The sequence below is a fragment of the Mesoplodon mirus genome (genome assembly GCF_964341445.2).
Source record: "Mesoplodon mirus genome assembly, chromosome: 5".
NCBI lineage: Eukaryota > Metazoa > Chordata > Mammalia > Artiodactyla > Ziphiidae > Mesoplodon > Mesoplodon mirus.
Genome location: NC_138980.1, coordinates 43,340,271 through 43,362,796, shown reverse-complemented (window position 1 = coordinate 43,362,796; position 22,526 = coordinate 43,340,271). Strand labels below are relative to the sequence as shown.

Genomic DNA, 22,526 nt, shown 5'->3' with positions numbered 1-22,526 from the left:
ACATAAGTCAGCATTTCAGTTCTGACTGTGGTCATCTAATAAGTGCCCCTTCCCAAATTTCTGAGCAGAGAGCGTGCTGAATCGGATTTAGCCTTCCTGGTGGTGACCCGACTGGAACATGTTGCCTGCTGGCAGGGTCTTGCTGCAGTGACCTCCTTGGGTGGGTGCTGGCCCTGCAGGCTGTCCCATTGCCATTTGATGTCAGGATCTTTCTGTGGGGCCACTGCCAGTTGCTGGCCCAGGGAACACTCCCTTCTGCCCATTCTTGGCTTGTTTCTCCATCGACTCTGCATGCCCCCAAAACTGGCCCCTATCCCTGCTTCCAGTCCCAGTGAGGTCCGCTAGGTCTCCCTAGCCAGGCTGTGTGACTTCTAGGGGCTCCTGTGTTCCTAGAAGGGTCCCCAGCAGGACAGGCTGGATGCCTCCTGGCCTTGCTGATGGCACAGTGCTCTTCCACTGCAGCTGCCTCTGCCCTGGGACTGCCCGCCTCTGTGCTGGGGGCCCGCCTCTGTGCTGGGGGCCCTGGTTGGGGGATGGGCTCTCGGGACCAGACCCTGGTCACACTTGCTCTCTTCCTTTCTTCCGAGATGTTCGGCTGTTGCCATGGCAGGGTGGGCCATAATGGAGTCCCAGAGAGATAGCTGGACCTGGAGTCTCCAGGAAGAATTATGGCTGGGTTTCAAAAATCCTGTCCCAGCTGCTCACCTCCATGGCCTCTGTGGCCTAGAAGCAAAATGTATTCTGACTTCCTGGCCCCCACAAAGCAGGCTCTGGGCTTTTGTCTTGACATCCCAGCCAACAGGGTGTCAAGTTACAGTGCTGGGAGAAGTGGTAATGGATGCCAAGAAGGGAGTCGAGGGGGAATTGGGGGAATTGCGCAGGGGAGCCGAGGGAGCTGAGGGGCTGGGGCTGGCGGGAAGCAGGTGGGCTCCGGGGGGCGCGGCAGGGACCAGGCACCCGTCAGTGCCTACCAACCCCAAGGGGAGGCAAGTGTTCGGCTTTGGGGCGCACCTGTGTCTGCATGCAGCGGTTCCCTTTCTAATCACATCGGGTGTGTCTGAATGGATGGGGCCCCTTGGGAAAGGAGGGTGGGGTGTCATGGGGTCCCAGTGAGCAGCTCCCATGCCCAAACGGCTGTGAAAGATCCCAGTGGTGTGTGTCTGCAGAGATGCCCAGTATGCAACTGGGAACTGCCAGTGAAATGTTACCAGGTAGTAGGACTAACCTGGGAACTGGTGATAAGGGTCTTATTTTTCTCTCTTTAGGACTTTTCTAGAAGTATTTCTGGAATGGGAGTGCTCATTGGATTAAGTATATGGAATTGCTTTCCAGCGTTGACTCAGACACCACTCCCGGTGGTGCCTGAAGCCGCCGGTAGTGGCTCCCAGACCTGAGGATGGCCCCCTCCTCTCCTGTGGGACCTTCTATACACCCCCTTTTCTTTGTTGGGAAGCTCTGTGCTCCTGCTGGGCAGTCCTAGAGCTATGCTCCAATCTCCTCCCAAGTCTGCATCTGCCCCGGGCAGCCTCTGTGTGCAGAGAAGTACTGCTGGTCCTTTTGGGGGGATTTGAGGTTCAGCAGGGATGGTTACTTGGGTAAACCTTTTCTTTCCCACCTTCTCTCTCCCAGGGTACTGTAGCGTCTAGAGTAGGTGGCCTTGTTGAGTCTGAGGGAGGCCATGGCGTTATAGTGGCGTAGGCCAGCTCGCTGGGGGCAGAGCTGGGCTGCCGGCCCCATTAGTTTAGTGGTTTAAAGTAACTGTATTGGTGTAGCATCATCTGTCAGGTCTGCTGGTTCCAGCTGGGTGCAGCTTCTTGGGTTCTCATCTTTGTAGTCCCACGTCAGCTGGATTGGGTGTCTCCAGTGGCTTGGTTACTCATGTGGGATGGCTGGGCCCATATCTGTGTCTGTGTCTGTGACCCTCTTTCCAAGCAGCTAGTTTGGCATCCTACTCTGGGGTGGTCTCTCAGAGCACGTGTTCCAAGGGCCCAAGCACAAGCTTTTTTTTTTTTTAATTATATTTATTTTTGGCTGCGTTGGGTCTTCGTTGCTACGCGCGGGCTTTCTCTAGCTGCGGTGAGCAGGCTTCTCATTGCAGTGGCTTTTCTTGTTGCGGAGCACAGGCTCTAGGTGTGCGGGCTCAGCAGTTGTGGCTCGCGGGCTCTAGAGCACAGGCTCAGTAGTTGTGGCGCATGGGCTTAGTTGCTCCGCAGCATGCGGGACCTTCCCGGACCAGGGCTTGAACCTGTGTCCCCTGCACTGGCAGGCGGATTCTTAACCACTGTGCCACCAGGGAAGTCCCAAACACAAGCTTTTGAGGCTGTGACCTTGCTTCAAAAGCTTGCGTTGTTGCTTCCTCTATGTTCCTCACTCCTGGCCTCAGAGAGTGAGCCACAGAACTAACCCAGGTCCCGGGGATAGGACCAGACACGAGGACGTGAGCATGGGGAGGCATGGATCACTTGGAATGAGCTACCTCCACGGTGCTCTTCAGGACTGAATGGATGGCCTCATAAGGGTGTAGTGTGGTGGTCCTCTGTACAGGGTTTTGTCAACCAGGTGTATTAGGACTCCTCCTTAACATCCACCGGAGTCCTGGACTCATAGGTTAGGAGTTGGACTTCCAGGGCCTAGTGCTTGACAAGACATAATGACACAGAATTCAGAAATCCTTTTAAGTGAGTTTGCACATCCTTTACCAGTGTAGCATCTGTGTGCGTGTGGAAAGAGCTGCTCACATGTGCAAGGTGATCAGTCAGTCTACAGGCATTGCAGATTCCTCGTGAACTCATAGGCCCCATCCTGGAACCAGGTGCAGGGAAGAGGAGGAGGTGGGTGCACACCAGCTGTGTCATCTGAGCACCCACAGAGCAGGCCCAATCTCTGTCTTCACCGGGTTTGAGAATATTCACGTGTTACCCAATTGACGGCTGTGTGCCGAGTTCACCTTCACAACAAGCAGCCCCTTACTGCCTTAGGAGAGGTTGGGGCCTGAACTGCCCTGATGGCCTCCTATGGCGTCTGAGCCTCCTTGGCACTGAGGTCTCACCTCACGCAGCAAACCCCACCCAGTGGGGCATGAATTACTGTCCCCATCCTTGTAGGGGGCACAGAGAGGGAAGTGTCCTACCCTGGGCTTCTCACTTGCAAGAGGCAGAACCAAGTGAGAGGTTTTGTAAGGGTGCGACTCTCCCCCTCCCCTCAGTGTGTGTAGGCTTGGTGCACAGTGCCTGCTCTGGGAGGAGGCCCTGTGGCCTGTCCACCACCCAGCATGTCACTAGAAGGAGAATCCTGCCCCTCTGGCTCTGGGGAGGTGGGGAGCCCTTTGCTTGTCAGGCCACCTTAGGAGCATCCTGGCCCTCACCGGGAGCTGTAGGGCCCCAACGTTGTGGAGATGGCTCCAGGTGGGACCATGGCTCCCTGGCTGCTATGCCTGTGGTGACCTCTGGCCCCAGCCCTGGGTGGGGGAACCCACCTATCAAATACGCAATGATAGCATCACCCTGGGAGGCTGTGGGAGGGTGAACTGAGCCAGCGCAGGGCTGCCGTACTGGCACCTTGTAGGCGGGTAAGGCACTTTCTTGGCTAGTTTGCTGAGGTGAGGGTGAGTGGGCTGGTCTCTATCAGGGGAGTGCCTCTGCTCAGGCTTGTGCTGCCCTTGAGTGGAAGCTCCCAGAGTTTTGCCCTAAGCTCCCTGCCCCCGGGATGGACTGTTAGGGGCAGGGCGAAGAAGGCTGCCCCAGACATGCACGCTGTTGCGGGGGTGGGCCCCGTGAGCACAGTGGGGTAGTGCTGACCACGCTCCCAGGGCGGGGCTTGGCCAGCCGGGGCCTTTTCTGAGGACACAGATGGTTTGAAGCGCATCTTGAAGTGTGAGTTCGGCCTCACAAGGGAGATGAGAAGTATGACGGAGGAACATTCCTTGGAGGGGATGGTGGTGAAGGTGGGAGGAGCTCACGACAGGACGTACATGTGAGCAGCAACTTGGAGTTCAGGGGCTGAGGGCTGGAGAGGCTGTGGGCCTGGGAGGGGCGAATGGGCTCTAGAGGGAGGAATGCCCTGAGGAAGGGTCTGGTGGGGCCAAGACTAATGTTTGCTGAAACTGGCGCTGGGTCTGGCAAAGCCTCCCCCCCGTCCCCGCACCTGTCGTACCCAGCAAACAGCAACCACCTGCCTCTCCCCGCCCAGCAAGGCCCAAAAGATGAGGGGAAGAGGGAGGGTTCCATCAGGGAGTAGGTGGCCACCAGCCCTGCTCGTCTCCCCTGGGTTAGCCCTGAGGAGCAGTTTGTTGTCCCCAGGCCTCATTTGGCCCACCCTCGTCCCCAGCTTCCCTAGTGTGTGCAGGCATCTTAGGGATCTTATAAAAATGCAGGCTTTGATCAAGCAGGTCTGGGGTAGTAACGTGCCTTGGTGAAGCTGCTCTGCTGCTCAGCGGGCTGAGGCAGGTGGTGGTCCACTCCCACCTGCCCCTCCCCCTCCTGGTTTTGCGTCTGCCCCTCCTGGTCGACCCTAAGGACGGAACTGCTTTTATCCAGGGGTTTCTCCCCACTACCTGACACAGCACCTGCTTCTTAGGTTGGCTTTCAGCAAATTGGAGTGAGTGAGTAAATGAATGAGGGTGGATCAAGTGTGCCTTCCCCAGACATCAGGCAGGCCCATATTGAGAACAGCAAAGGTCAGAGCTGCATTCCCTTGATGAGACTGCTTCCCCTGGCACAGGCCAGTGAGACACTAAATATTAACCTCACACTGACCGCTAATTGGTTAGCAGCTGGGATGGTAGTCTGGTGCTGTGAATGGAGGGATCTTGTCATGAGTTAAGTTTATAATCCCTGCCTTCCCTTTAGGAAACTTGATGAAAGTTCTGGGCAGGTAACAGAACTCTTGTTTGTTTAGCCACGGCCGGTATACAGGGGAGGAGGTAATGAGACCATTTTTTGCTAACAGCCTGGCCTGCTTCCAGGGATTTTTGTCGGTCATGTAAAATCTCTTCTGATCATAATTTTTTTAAATTTGGCTGCGCCAGGTCTCAGTTGCAGCATGTGGGATCTAGTTCCCTAACCAGGGATCGAACCTGGCCCCCCTGCATTGGGAGCGTGGAGTCTTAGCCACTGGACCACCAGGGAAGCCCCCTGATCATAATATTTTATATAAGGGTTCCCAAGATGGGCAGGATAGGCTTAATGAATTTGCCCTGAAATCATATAGCTGCTCTGGATTGAGGCAGTACACCTGGCCACTACAACTGTTCCCCTGGCATGTTGGGCTAGATTTCCTCTGCTTTGTTCTCCTGGCCTAAATGGTTTTATAATTTAAAATACATTTTAAAAAAACAATGCCCACAATAATTTTGAGCCTTTGTCAAATGCGTGTTCTTTTCCCTGAATTAAAAGAACCTTCTGGGAAAGTAATGAGAGACTTGAAGCACCTTTGCTTTAAAATTAAACTTAGGAAAGTTTTTCATCTTGGAAACTAGTGGGGCTGGTGACCCTTCTGTGTTTGGAAGAGGTGACTCAGGTCCCTGTAACAATTGAACGGGCCGGCACCACACAGGAAATGCCTGCAGCCTGGCAGCCCCAGAGTGAGCTGGCGCCTCCATTTCCTGACAGCACCTGAACCCTACCTCGCTTCTCAAAATGAAGGCTGCGTGTCACAAACTGGTTAGAACTGGCTGTTGCCATGGTTTTCACGTTGGAAGGCACAGTTAAAGGGTCACATGACCAAAGAGGGAAATGCCTTTGTCACATGACTTTTTGGTGGCCTGATTAGCATACAGGAAGTTCACTCCCTGCTGGCTGCTGAGATGCTGAGTGATCATTGATGGGAGGTGATGTCATCTCTTGGACGAGTTATTGATTAGTCTCAGTCCAAGATGGGACCTGGGAGTGCTGTGGTCAGAGTGGCCATCTCAGGGAGCTTCAGCTTCCACATGGTCCCAGTCCCTAGCCCTGCCCTCTTCCCTCAGGCAAATTTGAGCTTTATTAGACATCTCACCTTTGGAAGGCGTGCACATCCTCATTGAGATGATAAAAAGTGATAAATCCCTGCAAGTTACCGTTGTCTTAGAGCGCTCTTGCTGAGGAAGCGCCTGTAGTTTGTAACTCCAGATGTGGTTCTGCCTGGGCTGCTCCTCTGCCCGTGTGTAGCCAGCCACCTGGGAACCCACCTGGGCTGGGATCAGCGGCTGCACTCCTGTGCTGGAGCCTCGTGTCTGCTTAGTGCCTGTGTGCGTGTCCACAGAACCCGGAATTGGAGCCCCGAGGTCATTTTTTAAAAATTATTTATTTTTGGCTGCATTGGGTCTTCGCTGCTGTGCGTGGGCTTTCTCTAGTTGCGGCGAGCGGGGGCTACATTGTGGCGCATGGGCTTAGTCGCTCCAGGGCATGTGGGATCTTCCTGGACCGGGGCTCGAACCCGTGTCCCCTGCATTGGCAGGCTGATTCTTAACCACGGCGCCACCAGGGAAGTCCCCCGAGGTCATCTTTAAAGTTGATCTTGGGCAGAGTTGGCAGTCAGCAGGGAGACACAGAGACTTGAAAGTGTGGTGGTTCCCGAATTGCATTGGTTTTTAGTTTGATGAGGCCCTAGTGAGACATCCCGGGTTACTTTATAGACAGCCAGCCAGTTTCTGGACTTGAGAACATGGGCTGCTAACCACAGGGGATTCTATACCTTGAAATGGAAGCCTTTTTTTGTTCACTCTCCTGGTCTCTTGTCTGGAAGACCATCCAGCAGCTGTGCTGGTTAAATCAGATCAGGGCTGGGATTGTTGAGGTGCAGCAGCCATGCTGCTCTAAGAGGTGGGATTAGGAGGGGCCTGGGGAGCACACTGCGGGTTGAGGGGCTACGGGAGTTAGGGAATGCAGTATCTGGTCCTCTGTGCCCATCCTTCCCTGAAGACACAGCTCACTCAGGGAATCGATAGGGCAGTTCACTGGGCTGTTAAAACACCAGTTCTCCATCGATAACTCTGTCCCCGCTCAGCCGGAAGGAATGGGACAACTTTGAGCTGTTACTCCCAGTTAACTTCATCGAGTTTGTTCTTTGGGTCACGGTGCCACCTAGCGGACACATTCAGTCCTTGGCTGGTTTTCCTGCTGATAGAAGAATTTGATTCCTTCGACACAAATGCTGAGGCCAGATCTCAAGGGAAAGTTTACGTTGTGCCCTCAGCAAACAGAGCTCCTTGGTTCGGGGCTAAGCACCGTCTCTGGGACCTGTTGGTCCTTATGTGTGGGGTCAGCAGTGCCAGAGCAGAAGTCCAGCATCACTAGATGTGCATATATGTCCTAGGGGACTTGGGCGGTAGGGTTGGGGTAAGAGGGCAGAGGGTAATGGGCAGAGGTGGCTGGGAACTAGTTTGTGAGCGGATCAGGTGGGTGGAAAGTACCCAGATCTGTGAGAGAAAATGTGTTCCATGTTCCAGTCGGTTTCAAAACATGCAGCCACTACTGCCACATTGCTACTGGCAGGGTGAAGAGGCCCCGTGTAGCCCGGGAAGGACTATCTAGCAGGCAGCCTTGGCCACCTTGTGAGGTGGTGGCACCCCATGCTGGGGAGCTAGAATGTAGGCCGGCAACATGTGCATCAGCCCCTCTGTCTCCTGGGACGGGCGTGAGGGCTGTTAGCGAGTCTGGGTTTAGCAAAGAAAGGCTGATTTGCGTGGGGGCTGGACGCCCCATCAGGTGGCTTCCAACACAGGCAGGTAGGAGCCCCAGCAGGAGGCCCAAGATTCAGGACCCAGTGTTTTTATTCAGTACTGAGCTGCTACATGGTAGAGATAGGAGCCATGGTGTTTTTCAAAATGACTGTGTCACCTTCAGACACGTAGGCATCCTCAGTCTGGGGGACACAGAAGTGGTTACCAAGAACAGCCCCGACTTTTGAAGGGCTCAGCCGCAAACTGGCAGATTTGAGTGCCCCGTGGTGAGTGCGGTGAGAGAAGGCAGCCTGGGTGGGCAGGTGGTGGGGAGGTCTGGTGAGGCAGCCCTGCTTGCTGCCACCTTGCTGTGTCTGCGTCTGAATCCAGGCATCTGCGGGGTGTGGGGGTGGGGCTCTAGGGGACGCTGTCCAGCGCAGTCGGGACGGTCTGGTAGTAACCTGCGACTGTTCCTGTTCCACAGTGACATGAAGTCCGAGAGGAGAGCCCCTTCGCCTGACGTGATCGTACTCTCTGACAACGAGCAGCCTGCGAGCCCGAGGGTGAACGGGTTGACTGAGGATGCCTTGAAGGAGACCAGCACCGAGGCCCTCATGGTGAGCCTGGTCCGCATGCTGGGGAACCATCTCGCAGTGGAGCAGCCTGTGTTCGCCGGCCCCCAGCCCTCCCCCTCAACCCTTGTTCTCTTGCCCTTGTAGAAAAGCAGTCCTGAAGAACGAGAAAGGATGATTAAGCAACTAAAAGAAGAGTTAAGATTAGAAGAAGCAAAACTCGTTTTATTGAAAAAATTGCGGCAGAGTCAAATACAAAAGGAAACTACCACCCAGAAGGTATGTGCGCGTCTGTTCCCTCCTCAGTGGTCAGTGAGAGCCGTTTAGAACCAGGGACAGAGAGGCATGGTCATTTCCTTGGCCCACTGCTGCCCCAGGAGCCAGAAAGACTGGTCATGAGGGGTCAGGTTTCCTCAGGGGCGTAGGGACAGGGTCTGAATTGGAAATTTGCAGACTCAAGTTCATGTTTTGGATTTAGCTTAGAGGATATCGGAGTACGCTTTGGTCTAGTATATTCTGGATCTGAGTATGTAAACCTCATTCCCTGTAGACTCCATTAAGGAAATGGAGAGCAGGCACCTTTGATGGTGCTGGAAGCACAGCGCTGTCTCAGACCCCTTTTCAGAAAGGCCTTCGGCCCTGTGGATGAATGTGCTGGCCAGCAGGGGCCGCTGTGGTGTTGTGGACAGATTGCTGAATGCCACAGGGTGCACCATAGCCTGGCCCCAGAGCTTCTACTCCTGTTAACCTCCCCTGATGCCTCAGGCTCCTTGTGCTGCTTCTGAATGCACCTTACCATGTAAGGCAAGGTCAAGTTTGTTTTGTCCTTTTTTGGTGTCCCATTCTGGGAAGGTTCCTGGTCGGTGACAAAACTACCCTTCCTTATATTCTAACCACTCTCATAGTGAACCAGAAAGTAAATGCACTTCAGGCAGTACAGTGTGTAGAACATGTGTCCCCTTAAGGGAGCAGGACAGGGGGACGCTCACTGGTCTGACTTGGGGATTTGCTTGAGCCCCCACCCCCACCTGGTAAACAAGTGGACCAAGCCTGGCGTCTGTTAATATCCTGATGGACAGAGCCTGCTCATTACTTGTCTCCTTGTTGATTGCTTAAGAATTGATGATGTGAACCAAGTCTGTCAGTGTCCCTTCTCTGGTGGAATATGTGACTTTAAGAAGTGCCTGGGGACTTCCCCAGTGGTCCGGTGGTGAAGAATCCTCCTTGCAAAGCAGGGGATGTGGGTTTGATCCCTGGTCAGGGAACTAAGATCCCATATGCAGCGGGACAACTAGGCCCGTGCACCACAACTACTGAGCTCGCGTGCCTCAACCCTGCGTGCTGCAAACTACAGAGCCCACGCGCTCTGGACCCCGTGTGCCACAACTAGAGAAGAGAAAACCTACACGCAACAACTAGAGAGAAGCCCCCGGGCCGCAATGAAAGATCCCGCATGCCTCAACGAAGATCCTGCGTGCCACAGCTAAGACCCAGTGCAGCCAAAAATAAATAAATAAATAAATCTTTTTTGAAAAAAGAATTTAAAAAGTGCCTGGACCCAACATTTTCTCACCAGGGTTGGGATTAACCTGTCTAAGCCCGGGGTCCTTCACCTCAGCCTCCACCACCAGCCGTTTTTGTCCCCTGAAGGGCAGAGATGGCACCTGAACCACAGTGATACCAAGCACCCCTGGGGTGGGGGGGTAAAGGGTGCTGGAAAATCTGTCCTTTGTTTATTTATTTCTATTTATTTATTTATCTATCTATCTACCTACCTATCTATCTATCTATCTGGTTGTGCTGGGTCTTAGTTGCGGCACGCGGGATCTTCATTGTGGCATGTGGGCTCTTAGGTGCGGCATGCGGGATCTTGTTCCCTGACCAGGGATCGAACCTGGGCCCACTGCATTGGGAGCCTGGAGTCTTAACCACTGGACCACCAGGGAAATCCCCTTTATCTGTTTCAAACATGTCAATTCCTGCTGCAAGGAACGTGGCAGGCGGGAAGCAGAATCTTTGAGAGCCTGATGCCTTTTGAAGAGGAAGAAAAGCAGTGCTCTTCTGTCAGAATTACGTGTGGGAGGAGCAGGCCTGGTGGCCCTCTCATCTCCTGCATGTCCTGCTCTCTTGCAGCCCGCAGGCTCCACTGGGAGCTCTGTGACCACCCCTCCCCCGCTTGTACGGGGCACCCAGAACATTCCTTCCGGCAAGCCATCACTTCAGGTCAGTGTTTCCTCTGCGTCATGCTCCTGAGCAGCCCTGATCCAGTTTCTGCAAAAGCCCGCTCGTTCCTTCTGATTAGAGGCCTTCTGGTGGGAGCCCAAAAAATAAAACATGCTTGTGTTCCCATACCCAACCCAGGCCCCTGTTGACATCATAAATAAATCACACACACTCTCGGAGGGCCCCTCCCATGACCACCCCTAGAGAGACTGGAGAGAGGACCAAGGTCCTAGGCAGACTGGGCTCCCTTCTGCCTGACTCTCTGAGGGCAGTTGGGGGGCCCAGCGGGGCCTTGTCCCAGCCCGGCTCACAGCCTCCTCTGCCCACAGGGTGAGATGGGCAGATCTCCCACTTCCAGCCATAGGACAGAGGTCAGGCCAGGGGCCTACCTCCCCTCAAACAGGCCTGAGCCCCCAGCTCAGACCAGCAGGCGGGTGGTACTGGTCCCAGTTAGCTGGACTCTTGCTGTGGTGGGACCCGAGTCCTGAGTAAGCCTGAGTGAGCCCAGGTTGGCGTGGCTCTTGTCAGAGTCTGTTCCTGGTTCTTTTGTGTTTTGAATAAATAGGCATTTTAGCTTTTATTTTCTCTGCCACCACCCTTTTTTTTGACATTTTAATTTTTCTTTTAATCTTTTTTTTTAAACATCTTTATTGGAGTATAATTGCTTTACAATGCTGTGTTACTTCCTGCTGTATAACAGAGTGAATCAGCTATATGTATACATATATCCCCATATCCCTTCCCTCTTGTGTCTCCCTCCCACCCTCCCTATCCCACCCCTCTAGGTGGTCACAGAGCCCCGAGCTGATCTCCCTGTGCTATGCGGCCGCTTCCCACTAGCTATCTATTTTACCTTTGGTACTGCATATATGTCCATGCCACTCTCTCACTTTGTCCCAGCTTGCCCTTCCTCCTCCCCCACCACCTTTTTTTGGGTAATGATTATGTGCTTTTACAAAAACAGCAAACCTGTTTGTTTAAGAAGTCATGTAAGATCTGAGGGTTGGTGTTGTTGACAGACCTCTTCAACTCGGATGCCTGGCAGTGTCATCCCACCACCCCTGGTCCGTGGCGGGCAGCAGACGTCCTCGAAGTTAGGGCCACAGGCGAGCTCACAGGTCGTCATGCCCCCACTCGTCAGGGGGGCCCAGGTGAGCAGAGCGAGGGCTTAAGGGAAGCCCCAGGCAGCCCTCCACCTCTCGAGAATGAGCCTTCCTAGTTCTCAGGTTGGGGGCTCTTTCCCTGTGGCGCCCTCTGTCGTCCCTCTCGTTGACTTGTCTCCCCCCACCACACCCTGACAGCAGATCCACAACGTCAGACAACATTCCAGCACGGGGCCACCACCGCTCCTCCTGGCTCCCCGGGCATCTGTGCCCAGTGTGCAAATTCAGGGACAGAGGATCATCCAGCAGGGCCTCATCCGCGTCACCAACGTCCCCAACACTAGTCTGCTCGTCAACATCCCACAGGTGAGGGTCATATGTGTGCCCCGCAGCTGCCCCTCTGATGGCCCACAGTCCTGGGACCCAGTCATGTCTCCAGGGTGGCTTGGCGTGACTTGCCTGCTTCCTTGGAGCCAGGTGAGGTCTTGGATAATCCAGCCCCACAGACAGTGGTACTGTAGCTCCTTGGAGCTAGTTGGTGCATGAAAGTCGTGGGCAGAAGTCTTATGTTGCCAACTGCCATCTAGCAGAGGTGGATAGCTGCCGAGAGTGGGAGGGGTGGAGATCTGAGCCGACATTACAGGAAGGCTCAGGGTGGGGCACCAGAGCGCTCCGCACCCTCCCCCTCTATATGCACAAATGTGTGGAGAATGTCTGCAAATGTCCTTTCAGCACCAGGGCATCTATTCTTAGCCATGCATCCCTTCACCTCCGTACAGAGCCTCTGAAATGGGGAGGGTTTGTCGCCACCCAACAGAGCGGGGAAGATGGGACCAGGGGCGGGCAGGCTGAAGCATGATCCTCATTGACAGATGAAATTACTGGGTTTGCAAGGGCTTTTGTTGATATGAAAGTTAGCTTCTCTTCCTCCTTTGGCATGGTGCATCCTTGCCCGCCTTTCTCAGATAAGATCATGGCTAGCAGGGCTCTGGGCAGCGTCCCTGCCTCTTCTAAAGTCAGGTTCAAGTACAGTCTTGCCACCCAAATGGGGACGTCCTGGGCAGGCAGTTTCATCCACACCATAAACTCGGATCAAATTACTACCGTGTGCCATACCCCATTCTCGTGCCATGAGGATGGGAACCAGGCAGGCAGTGGTGGATGGATCCTGTGGCTGTGCTCCCTGTGGGGCCAGGGGAGCCTGCAAAAGGGACAGGGAGGAGCTGGCTGGTCAGAGGCTGGAGTGGACAGGCTAAGGTGCTGTGATGGCATCCTCTATGGTGGGGAGTTTTGCTCCGCTGTGGAGACCCCATGAGTGGGGTCTGGACAACCGTCCTGGGCTCCCTGAGCCCCATGATGTGTTACATACAAGTTGTCAGGTGTGTGCATTTTCCTGGAGATGGTGTACACAGCTTTCCTTCTATTTCCAGAAGTGTCTTCAGTGCCACAAAGCTAAGGGCACTGGCATGGTCAGCTCCAAGTTTGGGGGAGAGCATTTGATAATGTTGGGCGACAGGTGGTCTGGAGCAAGGAGATGGTGGAGGGTCAGCCACTGGGGTCCAGAAGGTGATGAATAATGCAGGAGCAGTGAGCATCAGGAAAGGTGAAGTGCAGGGGCACACAAGATGCCCATGAGGGAAATGCCATTGATGCCACAGTGAGCCACCTTTGCAACCTTTTCAGGAAGGAGGCCACCCAGACCTGTGCTGGGAGGAGAGCCAGGCCATAGTGACAGGACAGTTGCCATGCTGCCCGGGTGGGGGACGGTTGCCAAGGGGCTACCCACTGTCATGGTGATGGCTTCATGGGTGTCCTCAGGTGGCAAAGTATAGCAAGTTACAGGTTTTAAAGTTAATTGGATATCAGCTAAACCTCAACAAGTGTATTTATAAGATTGGTCATCTCATAGAGCAGTTAGTTCAATGCCACTTTTCCTGTTGCCTGTTGATGTCAGGCAGCTCTGAGTTACTTTTTACTTTAAAAAAATTTTTTTATTTTCGGCTGCATTGGGTCTTCGTTGCTGCGCGCGGGCTTTCTCTAGTTGCAGCGAGCGGGGGCTTCTCATTGTGGTGGCTTCTTTTGCGCAGCACGGGCTCTAGGTGCGCGGGCTTCAGTAGTTGTGGCTCACGGGCTTAGTGGCTCCGCGGCATGTGGGATCTTCCCGGACCAGGGCTCAAAGCCGTGTCCTCTGCATTGGCAGGCGGATTCGTAACCACTGCGCCACCAGGGAAGCCCTGAGTTACTTTTATAAGGATTTGTTAGTATAGCTAATGGTGCTGATGACCTGGAGCTACTTCTATAAGGACTTAGTGTAGCTAATGGTGCCGACCTGGGCTGTGGGTGCCGTGGTTGGGCTCTCCTCAGGGTGGGCACCTCAAGCACCCTGACCAGGTCACTGTCTCCCAAAAGCCCTCCCCAGCATCGCTGAAAGGAACGACAGCCACTTCTGCTCAGGCCAACTCCACCCCCACCAGCGTGGCCTCCGTGGTCACCTCTGCTGATTCTCCAGCCAGTCGGCAGGCAGCCGCCAAGCTTGCACTGCGCAAACAGCTGGAGAAGACGCTGCTTGAAATCCCCCCACCCAAGCCCCCCGCCCCTGAGATGAACTTCCTACCCAGCGCTGCCAACAACGAATTCATCTACCTGGTCGGCCTGGAGGAGGTGGTGCAGAACCTGCTGGAGACGCAAGGTGAGGAGGCCCTGGGCCTGGGGCCGTTTTTATCTCTTGCTGCTGAAGTTTCCATCATGCAAGTTGTTTTCCATGCATAGCACATGTTGGCATGTCTGCTGTGTACCCACAGCTGTGGGGCGCATTGTGGATGACATCTTGATTAGTTATTTGCTTGCTGTGAGGTTTAGATAATTTATTTCTTTTTTAAAATTAATTTTTATTGGAGTATAGTTGATTTACAGTGTTGTGTTCGTTTCAGGAGTATAACAAAGTGAATCAGTTATACATATGCATATATCCACTCTTTTTTTAGATTCTATTCCCATATAGGTCATTACAGAATATTGAGTAGAGTTCTTTGTGCTATACAGTAGGTCCTTGTCAGTTATCTGTTTTATGTATAGTAGTGTTTACATGTCAGTCCCAATCTCCTGATTTCTCCCTCCCGCCCTAGATAATTTCTTAAACGTACCATAGGCGCCTTCTTTCTGATGGGGCCACTTCTGAGAGCTGGGCAAAGGTGGAACTTTGCAGAGCCTTGAGTGCTCTTAGTCCCCAAAGTGGGAGAGGGACACCTATGCCCGGGCCAGGATCATTTTATTACCCTCCTTAGAAGTAGTTTGGAAAGCACACCTGCATGTTAGGAGGTTTTAGGAATAAAAGAGTATATATAGGGTAGTGAGCAAAAACGGTACTGAAAGGTGGGAGGTCAGGTTGTTGGCCCTTTGGGAGCCTCCAGCAGATGCTGAACTGACGACTTTCTGCCCTTAGATTGAGCTCGTGGTGGCATTTATTAGGCAGCCAGCCTGAATCCCCGCCCCACGTGATCTCGTCAGATGCTCAGAGCTGAGGAGGAGGCAGAGCTGTAACCTTTTCAGGGCAGGGGATGGCCAGGTGGACTCTACCTGAGGGACTGTGGGGCACTAGAGCCAGGCCCAGTGGGGAGAGATGTGGGCTCTGACACAGCCTGGATGTGTCTGGATCCCTTCAATGATTCCTTTATGATGAGGTTAAGTTGGCAAAAAAAGCTGCTATAAGGCCAGTTCAGTGCGGCAGGCAGGAGGCCTGAGTCAGGAGGCGATGCCTGCCCGTCCTACGCTTGCCTGTGCTGGGCACCCACTCTCCCAGACCAGTCTGTCTCCGCTTGTTCTCATCAGGGGTCTGTCTCCCTCTCCTGTTGTCAAAAAACAGGACCTAACTGTGGGAGGAAGCTCTGAGTCCTGCTTGAGGTGTCTTTTGACACTTCGCAGAGCCACAGGTGGACACTGAGTGCAGCCCTGCACTGGTGTGTCTGTTCTGGTACTGGTCATGCAGGCCGCAGCTGCCTGGGAAGCAGGTACCCCATCCTCTGGGGTTGGATGTGTGGAAGCAGAAGTGCCCTTGTTACCAGAGCCTGTTAGCTGTAGGCTGGGGGCTGGAGCTGGGGGCCCAGTGTAGACCCCTGAGCCTTGGGCAGCTTGGGCAGGCAACATCCCATCTGCTCCATGGAGTGACAGGTCTCCCCGCTAGAGTCAGATCCTGCACAGCCCCTCAGCAGTTAGGGGCAGCTCGGCCAGGCCCAAGGCGGGATGGGGAGGCTAAGGGTCTCTCGGCATCATGGTCCATTATGCCAAGAGGCAATTAAACTCAGGAGTGCTGGACACAGAAAAGATAGGAACAGAGTGCAAAAGGTACCCCTTACTGCACATTGGATGGCAAACATATATACATTGAAGAAAGTATCGAGGGCTTACCTGGTGGCGCAGTGGTTGAGAGTCCGCCTGCCGATGCAGGGGACACGGGTTCGTGCCCCGGTCCAGGAAGATCCCACATGCTGCAGAGCAGCTGGGCCCGTGAGCCATGGCCACTGAGCCTACGCGTCCGGAGCCTGTGCTCCGCAACGGGAGAGGCCACAGCAGTGAGAGGCCCGCGTACCACCAAAAAAAAAAAAAAAAAAAAAGTATTGACCCCACACCTCAACAAGTGCTTTTTGTGGCTTCCCCAGTCACCCCTCCTGTAGCTGATCAAGGAGCCACCGAGTTCCCATTTCCCAGGGCAGCCGGGTATGTGTCCTGGCCCTGCCACTGACCAGCTGTGCACAGGTCACTTCAGCTCCTTGGCCTCAGTTTCTTCCTCAGGACAGTGGGGTGGGGGGTGCCCCTCAGAAGTTTGTTGTGAGAATTGGACATCCTGATACCCACAAGGCACCAGGCACAGTGCCTGTCAGCATAAGCACTCGCCTAGATGACTAGTCCTCCGTTAACTCACCCACTAGCAAGGGTGCCAGTCACCACAAGGTGGGGCCTTGAGTGGTCACCATCTCCTCTCCACTGGTGACGCAGTACGGGAGGGTTGGAAATGTCTGCACTGTGGGTAGGAAAGATGACTGGGAGAAGCCAAGCTGACAGCACTGATGTCTTTGAGAGCTGGTATCAAGGGTGCCTGACTCACAGTGTTTTCTAAAGTGCTTCAACTTTGCTTCTGCCAGCAAAGCCTCCCGAGGCTGGCCCAGTGCCCGCACACAGTTGGCACCCAATATGTGTTTGCCTAACGAACACTGAGGCTTTGGTGTCCTGATGCCAGTTGGGCCACATGGCCCAGGGTGCTGCCCCTGCTCTGCCCTCATCCATATCCCACCTGGGGGTAGTCCGGGCTCCTACTGTGGTGTTCCTGTTCCTCTGACATGCGGCACACCCATCTATCCCTGCAGCGGGCAGAATGTCAGCCACCGTTGTGCTGTCCCGGGAGCCCTACATGTGTGCACAGTGCAAGACGGACTTCACGTGCCGCTGGCGGGAGGAGAAGGGCGGCGCCATCATGTGCGAGAACTGCATGGCATCCAACCAGAAGAAGGCACTCAAGGTGGAGCATACGAGCCGCCTGAAGGCCGCCTTTGTGAAGGCGCTACAGCAGGAGCAGGAGATTGAGCAGCGCCTCCTACAGCAGGGCGCCGCCCCCGCGCAGGCCAAGGCCGAGCCTGCTGCCCCCCCACACCCTGCGCTGAAGCAGGTGAGAGTCCTGGTATGGGAGCCAGAGCTGTGGCCTGGGAGCATGGGCTGGGTGGCCTCGCCTTCCAGGAGAGGGGCCTTGTTGCCTTGGCAGGGAGTTGTCGCTAGCAGGCAGGATGTTCAGACATTCTCTCCCACACTCGGCGATCATCTGCCTGGTTGTTAACTGTGTGTCTAAATTGCATTTAATGGTGGTGTTTGGTGGTGAAAATACTAATTTGCAGTTTCTTTAGATTTTGTAGCTTTCACTTGCAGTGTGCCGGCTGACAAGCACTTCTTGTTTAAAAGGACTTTTCTGAAAGCCACATTGAGATACAAAAGGGGCGTTTGGAAGAAATGTTCTAGCTAAATTAAGGAGAGAAGCAAGTTTGAAATCAAGTTTTTTTGGCTGCTTTTTTTTTTTTAATGCTTTGCTTTCCCACCCCCTATAGACCCCAAGCTTCCTGTTGGCAATTTTTTGTGTCCTTGGAAGTCATTTGTAATTCACTAATAAACACATCTTCTCAAGATCCCTATGTAGTGGGTGGCTGTGCTGCCCTCAGGAAATGCCTATCCTGTGGGGACTGGGCCTCAAGCGGCCATAGCTGCTGCCCTTTGGTCACTCTAGGTCACCCTTGGCCAGACTCTGGACAGTGCTGACCTCGATTTCAACCCCCGTTTGTGTAGGTCATAAAACCCCGGCGTAAGTTGGCGTTCCGCTCAGGAGAGGCCCGCGACTGGAGTAACGGGGCTGTGCTACAGGTCAGAACTGCGGTGCCGGGAGCCCCCTGCACCGAACCACCAACCAGCCCTCACATCCCAGACCGTGACCACATCAGTCGCCGACTGTCACACTGCCTGTGTCTGTCTGTGTGTGTCTCTCTCTCTTTCCCTTCCTCCTACCCTCCCGCCTCAGTGTAACTTACTAGTCTCCTGATTTTGGACTTCAGGGATCCCGTGTGGGTGGGAAGAGGTCAGCCAGAGCACGGAGCGGCTGCGCTGAGCATCTTGCCCTCTGTTGCCCCCTTCCCCACACAAGCTGTTGCACCCTCTCTCCACTGTAGGCCTCCAGCCAGCTGTCCCGGGGCTCGGCCACAACGCCCCGAGGCATCCTGCACACGTTCAGCCAGTCACCCAAACTGCAGAATGCAGCCTCGGCCACAGCCCTCGTTAGCAGGACCGGCAGACATTCCGAGAGAGCCGTGAGCGCTGGCAAGGGCAACGCCACCTCCAACTGGAAGAAGGCGCCCCTGAGCACAGGTGGGCAGACCCCGTGGGGCTCGGAGTAGGGACCCCGCTGGGCTTGGGTCCATCCCCTCCTCATTTTTAACAGAGACGTGCACACGCACAGGTAATGGCACAAAAGGACCCTGAACCTGCAGACCTGCGGCCTCGGACTCTTCAGCTTCATCTCTTCTGTTCACTAAATAGGATGCCCTGAACAAGTGGTAGCCCTGGATAAATACTAATCACCCTCGCTGTCTCCACCCTCTATACCCAAACTCTCAGCTCTTGACCCAAAGTCGGGGACAGAACCCGTTCGGGCAGTGCCCCCCACCCCCGCGCCGTCAGTGGACCCTGTGAGCATAGAAGCTCATTTTGCCAACTCACCCCCTCTCCCTTCCTGCCACAGAGAATGTCTGATTCTGCTGTTACAGTGTATTGGTACCTTTCGCGGCGCACTGATTTCATTTCTCACTCACCCAGTGTCCTTCATTCCCTGCTCTCTGGGCACCCTCTTCCCACCCCCTCTGGCTTAGACAGGTCAGATGGTACAAAGTACAAAACAGAATGAGAAAGCAGGCAGGAGGAGGGGGACCCTTGGGCGGGGGCTGAGATTTCAACTGAGGTAGGCAACAGAGGCCTCTGAGGAGACGGCATTTGAGGAACAACCGGGGGAGGTGGAGACCCTCAGGTGGTCGTTCCCCAGTCTGCCACAGCCCCACCTTCCCTGGGTTGTCCTTGGGTCATCCCCCATACCATTTGTCCTGTTTTTTATTATATGTGCTGGCCTTAGGATGAAAGTTAAATATGTCTTGTGTCTGTCAGTAATTGGACAGTGAAATGTAAGCACAAAGAGCTGAGAGGAGGAGATGGGTGAGAGGTCTCACTGGACCAAGTGTCCCATCTCCCTCCCCACCCCCACCCTGGGGTTGCTCTAGGAAGAAGAGGCGCCGTCATGAGATCCATCTCACTAGTCAGAACTGGGAAGTCTGGATTGTTGGTGGAAACAAAACACAGAAGCCGGCTGTGCATGCAGCTGACCATGAGTTATAAACATGCCCAAATGTCAGAGCCTTCTAGAGGAGAGTGAGCTCGGGGGAGTTGATCCAACTGCAGAAGACTCTGGCCCTCCTGGAGAGCAGAGAGCATTTGTAAACAAACCGGAGATACTTTTGTTCAGCATGTTTAAGATTACAGCTAAAACTCATAGACTGGTCAGAAGTTCCTTTTCTGGGAAATTTGAAAGTACATGAGATAAGTGGGAAAAGTCAAATATGAGAGTACGCATGTATGCACAGTGATAGTACCGTGTAAAAACTTCGTATTAAGGGTAACGTTCGAAAGAGAATATGAAGGAATAAATAGTTGCTGTGTTCAACGGTTTGTGGGATTAGACATGAAAGTGTCATGGCTTAAGAGCAGCGTTTCTCAGAAGAGTTCTGCTTGGACTCCTGGCTGCACTGGGTTTCTGGATGGTGGCTTTCTGGGCAGGACCTAGCAGCAGGTTTCTGGAGTGCTGGCCTTGGATGCGCAGGGAGGGTTCTGTGGTGCATTTGACTTTGGAACATTTATTCCACAAAGTATATTAACCCACCAAAAATACTTCTGGGTAACACAGCGACTCTGGTCCCTGCTGCAGCTGAGACTCCAGGGCAGTCCTTTCCCGCAGGCCAGCCCAAAACCTAAGTGTGCCAGTTGGAGGCTGGTGGGGCGGTGGGGGGCAGGGTGGGTGTGGTGTGTGATACTTGGGGAATTCCCTGGCGGTCCAATGGTTAGGACTCAGCACTTTCACTGCTGGGGCCTGGGTTCGGGGCCTGGGTTCAGTCCCTGGTCGGGGAACTAAGATCCTGCAAGCCATGCAGCACAGTGCCTGCCCACCCCCCCACCCACCCCCAAAAAAGTGATACTTGTTCATTGTGGAAATTTGGAGAATACAAAAAGAGAAGATAATGGCAGTGGCCATTGTCAACCCCAGGAGAACAAATGCTGCACTTTGGGACTTTCTCCTCCCCACCCCCGCTCCACCTCTTCACTCACATGTCACACGTGTGTAAATGCCAGCACATATATAATAAAAAACAGGAAGTGCCTTACAGAGGGATCATGCTGTATTTAGCATTCTGTGTCCCTCTTAATATTTTAATGAGAGAATGTTACCATATCATTAAACACTTTGAGGACAGGATCAGTTGTAATGGCTGTGTAGTACTGCATCATACTGGATTGCTCAGTTGCACAGTTCAGTCATTTGCGGTTTTTCAGTGTTCTCTGTAGTACTGTAGTAAATAACTCAGTTTTCATAGTTCTGGTAGATGGCAGAATCTCTGATTATTGCCCCATGTGTAAGGTTACCATGGCAGAGGCTGGGAACATTGTAAAAGCGATTGAGTTATTAAATTCTCTTCAGCTTCAAGGCTGGTATTTGAACCACCTTTGCTCAGTGGGCCGAGCTGAGGCTGGGGTCCTCCCAGGAGCCTCCCCCTGACTGGGGCTGTTGTGGCCTGTTGTTCTGTTCTGTTGCAGGCGGGGCCCTTGCATTTGTCAGCCCAAGCTTGGCGGTGCACAAGACCTCCTCAGCTGTGGACCGCCAGCGGGAGTACCTCCTGGACATGATCCCGCCACGCTCCATCCCCCAGTCGGCCACGTGGAAATAGTGCGAGCCGGGCCCAGTGGAGAACAGGCTCACTCCTCCCTCCCGCCTGGCCCCACCACCCTCCACTCGGGAAGACACCCTGCTCCCCGAGAGGGCGAGTAAGCGCCGGCTGCGCTGCGGAAGTGAGAGTTCCGATCTTGGCTGCAAAGTCTCATCGACGTGGGGGAACCACTTCACAGGTGGACCAGGATTATTACTGGGGACCTTTCCCATGGGCTTTCTTCCTTTCTTTGCCTTTAGTTTGCCCAACACCAGCAGAAAAGCGGACCTTGGGGGCTGGTTCTGCTCCTTGCCCTCTCCTTCGGCCCTCTGAAGGGCACATGGACGGCTCACCCTAGACACTGTGACACGCTCGGGCGATGGCGCCCAGGGCTTCTGAAGTTGAGCGGAGCATTCTGTTTTGTTTTTGCTTTTCCCTCTGTCTTAGCCTCCTAATCTTTGACTGCCTTCCTTCATGGCAATCTCTAGGTTGACAGATTTTTTTTTAATCACCTCACAATGATGGAGTTTAATGTAAACCGTGCAGATCCAGGGTTCCCTGCCAAGCACGGCCCCCATGCCCTGGAGGGTGGGCCTCTGACCGCCCCTGCTCCAGCAGAAGGCCTCTGCTGCTGCTCGTCCCGGAGACCCTCGACCTTCCACACTTAAGCAGAAGAACAAACTGCAACCCAGACCCAGCCAGAGAGCCCGGGATCCTGGAAGCTGAGAACCGTCAACAGAGTAGGGAGGAGAGAATCGGCAGCAACATCCAGAGCCTGAGCAGGAAGTTGGAGGGGCTGGCTGTTGTGTTTTTTGTTGTGGTGGTTTATTTTATTAAATTCTTTCCTTTTCTTTTCCTACTTACTTTGATGGACAACATCCTAAGCCCTGGCCTGTGCTTCTGTCAGGTGTATCTGGGTGGGGAGGCGCCCCTGCACCCTCCCAGACTTCAGCGTTCATGTTTGGGTCTAGTTTAGAACCTTCCCTTAAAACAGGGCCATGCTGCCAGGGTTTGCCTTGAGACTTTTTTTTTTTTTTTAACCCCCCAGAGTCTACAGAAATGTCTACAAAGGATCAGGTCTGCTTTCAGTTGTGCTGTGTTTTGGTTTCTCCCGCTCCTTAAAAATTGGTCCATGAGGAAAGGCAGAAGCTTGTGTGTGTGCTGCACATGGGCCAGCTCTGTGCAGGTGTGAGGGTGTCGTGTACGTGCACACGCGTGTGTAGATGGGGTATGCTGCTCCTCACTTCAGCCCCAGCCCTGGTTTTCCTATCCATACAGTTAGGGACTTAATTTAAAATCCTTATTTTGTAGGGCCACCTTCTTCAAATACACTGCTGCAACATTCTAATAAAGGCTCATTTAACCGCCGCCGCCCACCCGCCCCCCATGTTGTGTGACTATCAGTGTTTAGAGGACATTTTTGACATGCCGTAGAATTAGTTTTCCAAAGCGTTCTAATTTTTTGTTGTGTAAAATCCTAAATTTCTCATTGATT

At 53.8% G+C, this 22,526-nt stretch overlaps 1 protein-coding gene across 12 annotated transcripts in view; it reads left to right on the top strand.

The window, feature by feature from the left end:
* GATAD2A (GATA zinc finger domain containing 2A) overlaps positions 1–21,898 on the top strand; it is a 99,639-nt gene extending 77,741 nt beyond the window's left edge. For 6 of the 12 annotated variants that reach the window (XM_082622147.1, XM_082622152.1, XM_082622151.1 and 3 more), the window contains 10 exons: positions 8,124–8,256; positions 8,359–8,490; positions 10,345–10,434; positions 11,454–11,585; positions 11,736–11,903; positions 13,947–14,226; positions 16,898–17,196; positions 17,862–17,936; positions 18,239–18,434; positions 20,922–21,898. In XM_082622147.1, the coding sequence (XP_082478273.1) occupies positions 8,124–8,256; positions 8,359–8,490; positions 10,345–10,434; positions 11,454–11,585; positions 11,736–11,903; positions 13,947–14,226; positions 16,898–17,196; positions 17,862–17,936; positions 18,239–18,434; positions 20,922–21,052 (1,636 nt within the window). In that variant the 3' untranslated portion in view covers positions 21,053–21,898. Of the gene's footprint in view, positions 1–8,123; positions 8,257–8,358; positions 8,491–10,344; positions 10,435–11,453; positions 11,586–11,735; positions 11,904–13,946; positions 14,227–16,897; positions 17,197–17,861; positions 18,045–18,238; positions 18,435–20,921 lie in introns of all 12 variants that reach the window. The other 6 variants (XM_082622144.1, XM_082622142.1, XM_082622145.1 and 3 more) reach the window with 3 other exon arrangements.
* The last annotated feature ends 628 nt before the right edge of the window (positions 21,899–22,526 follow it).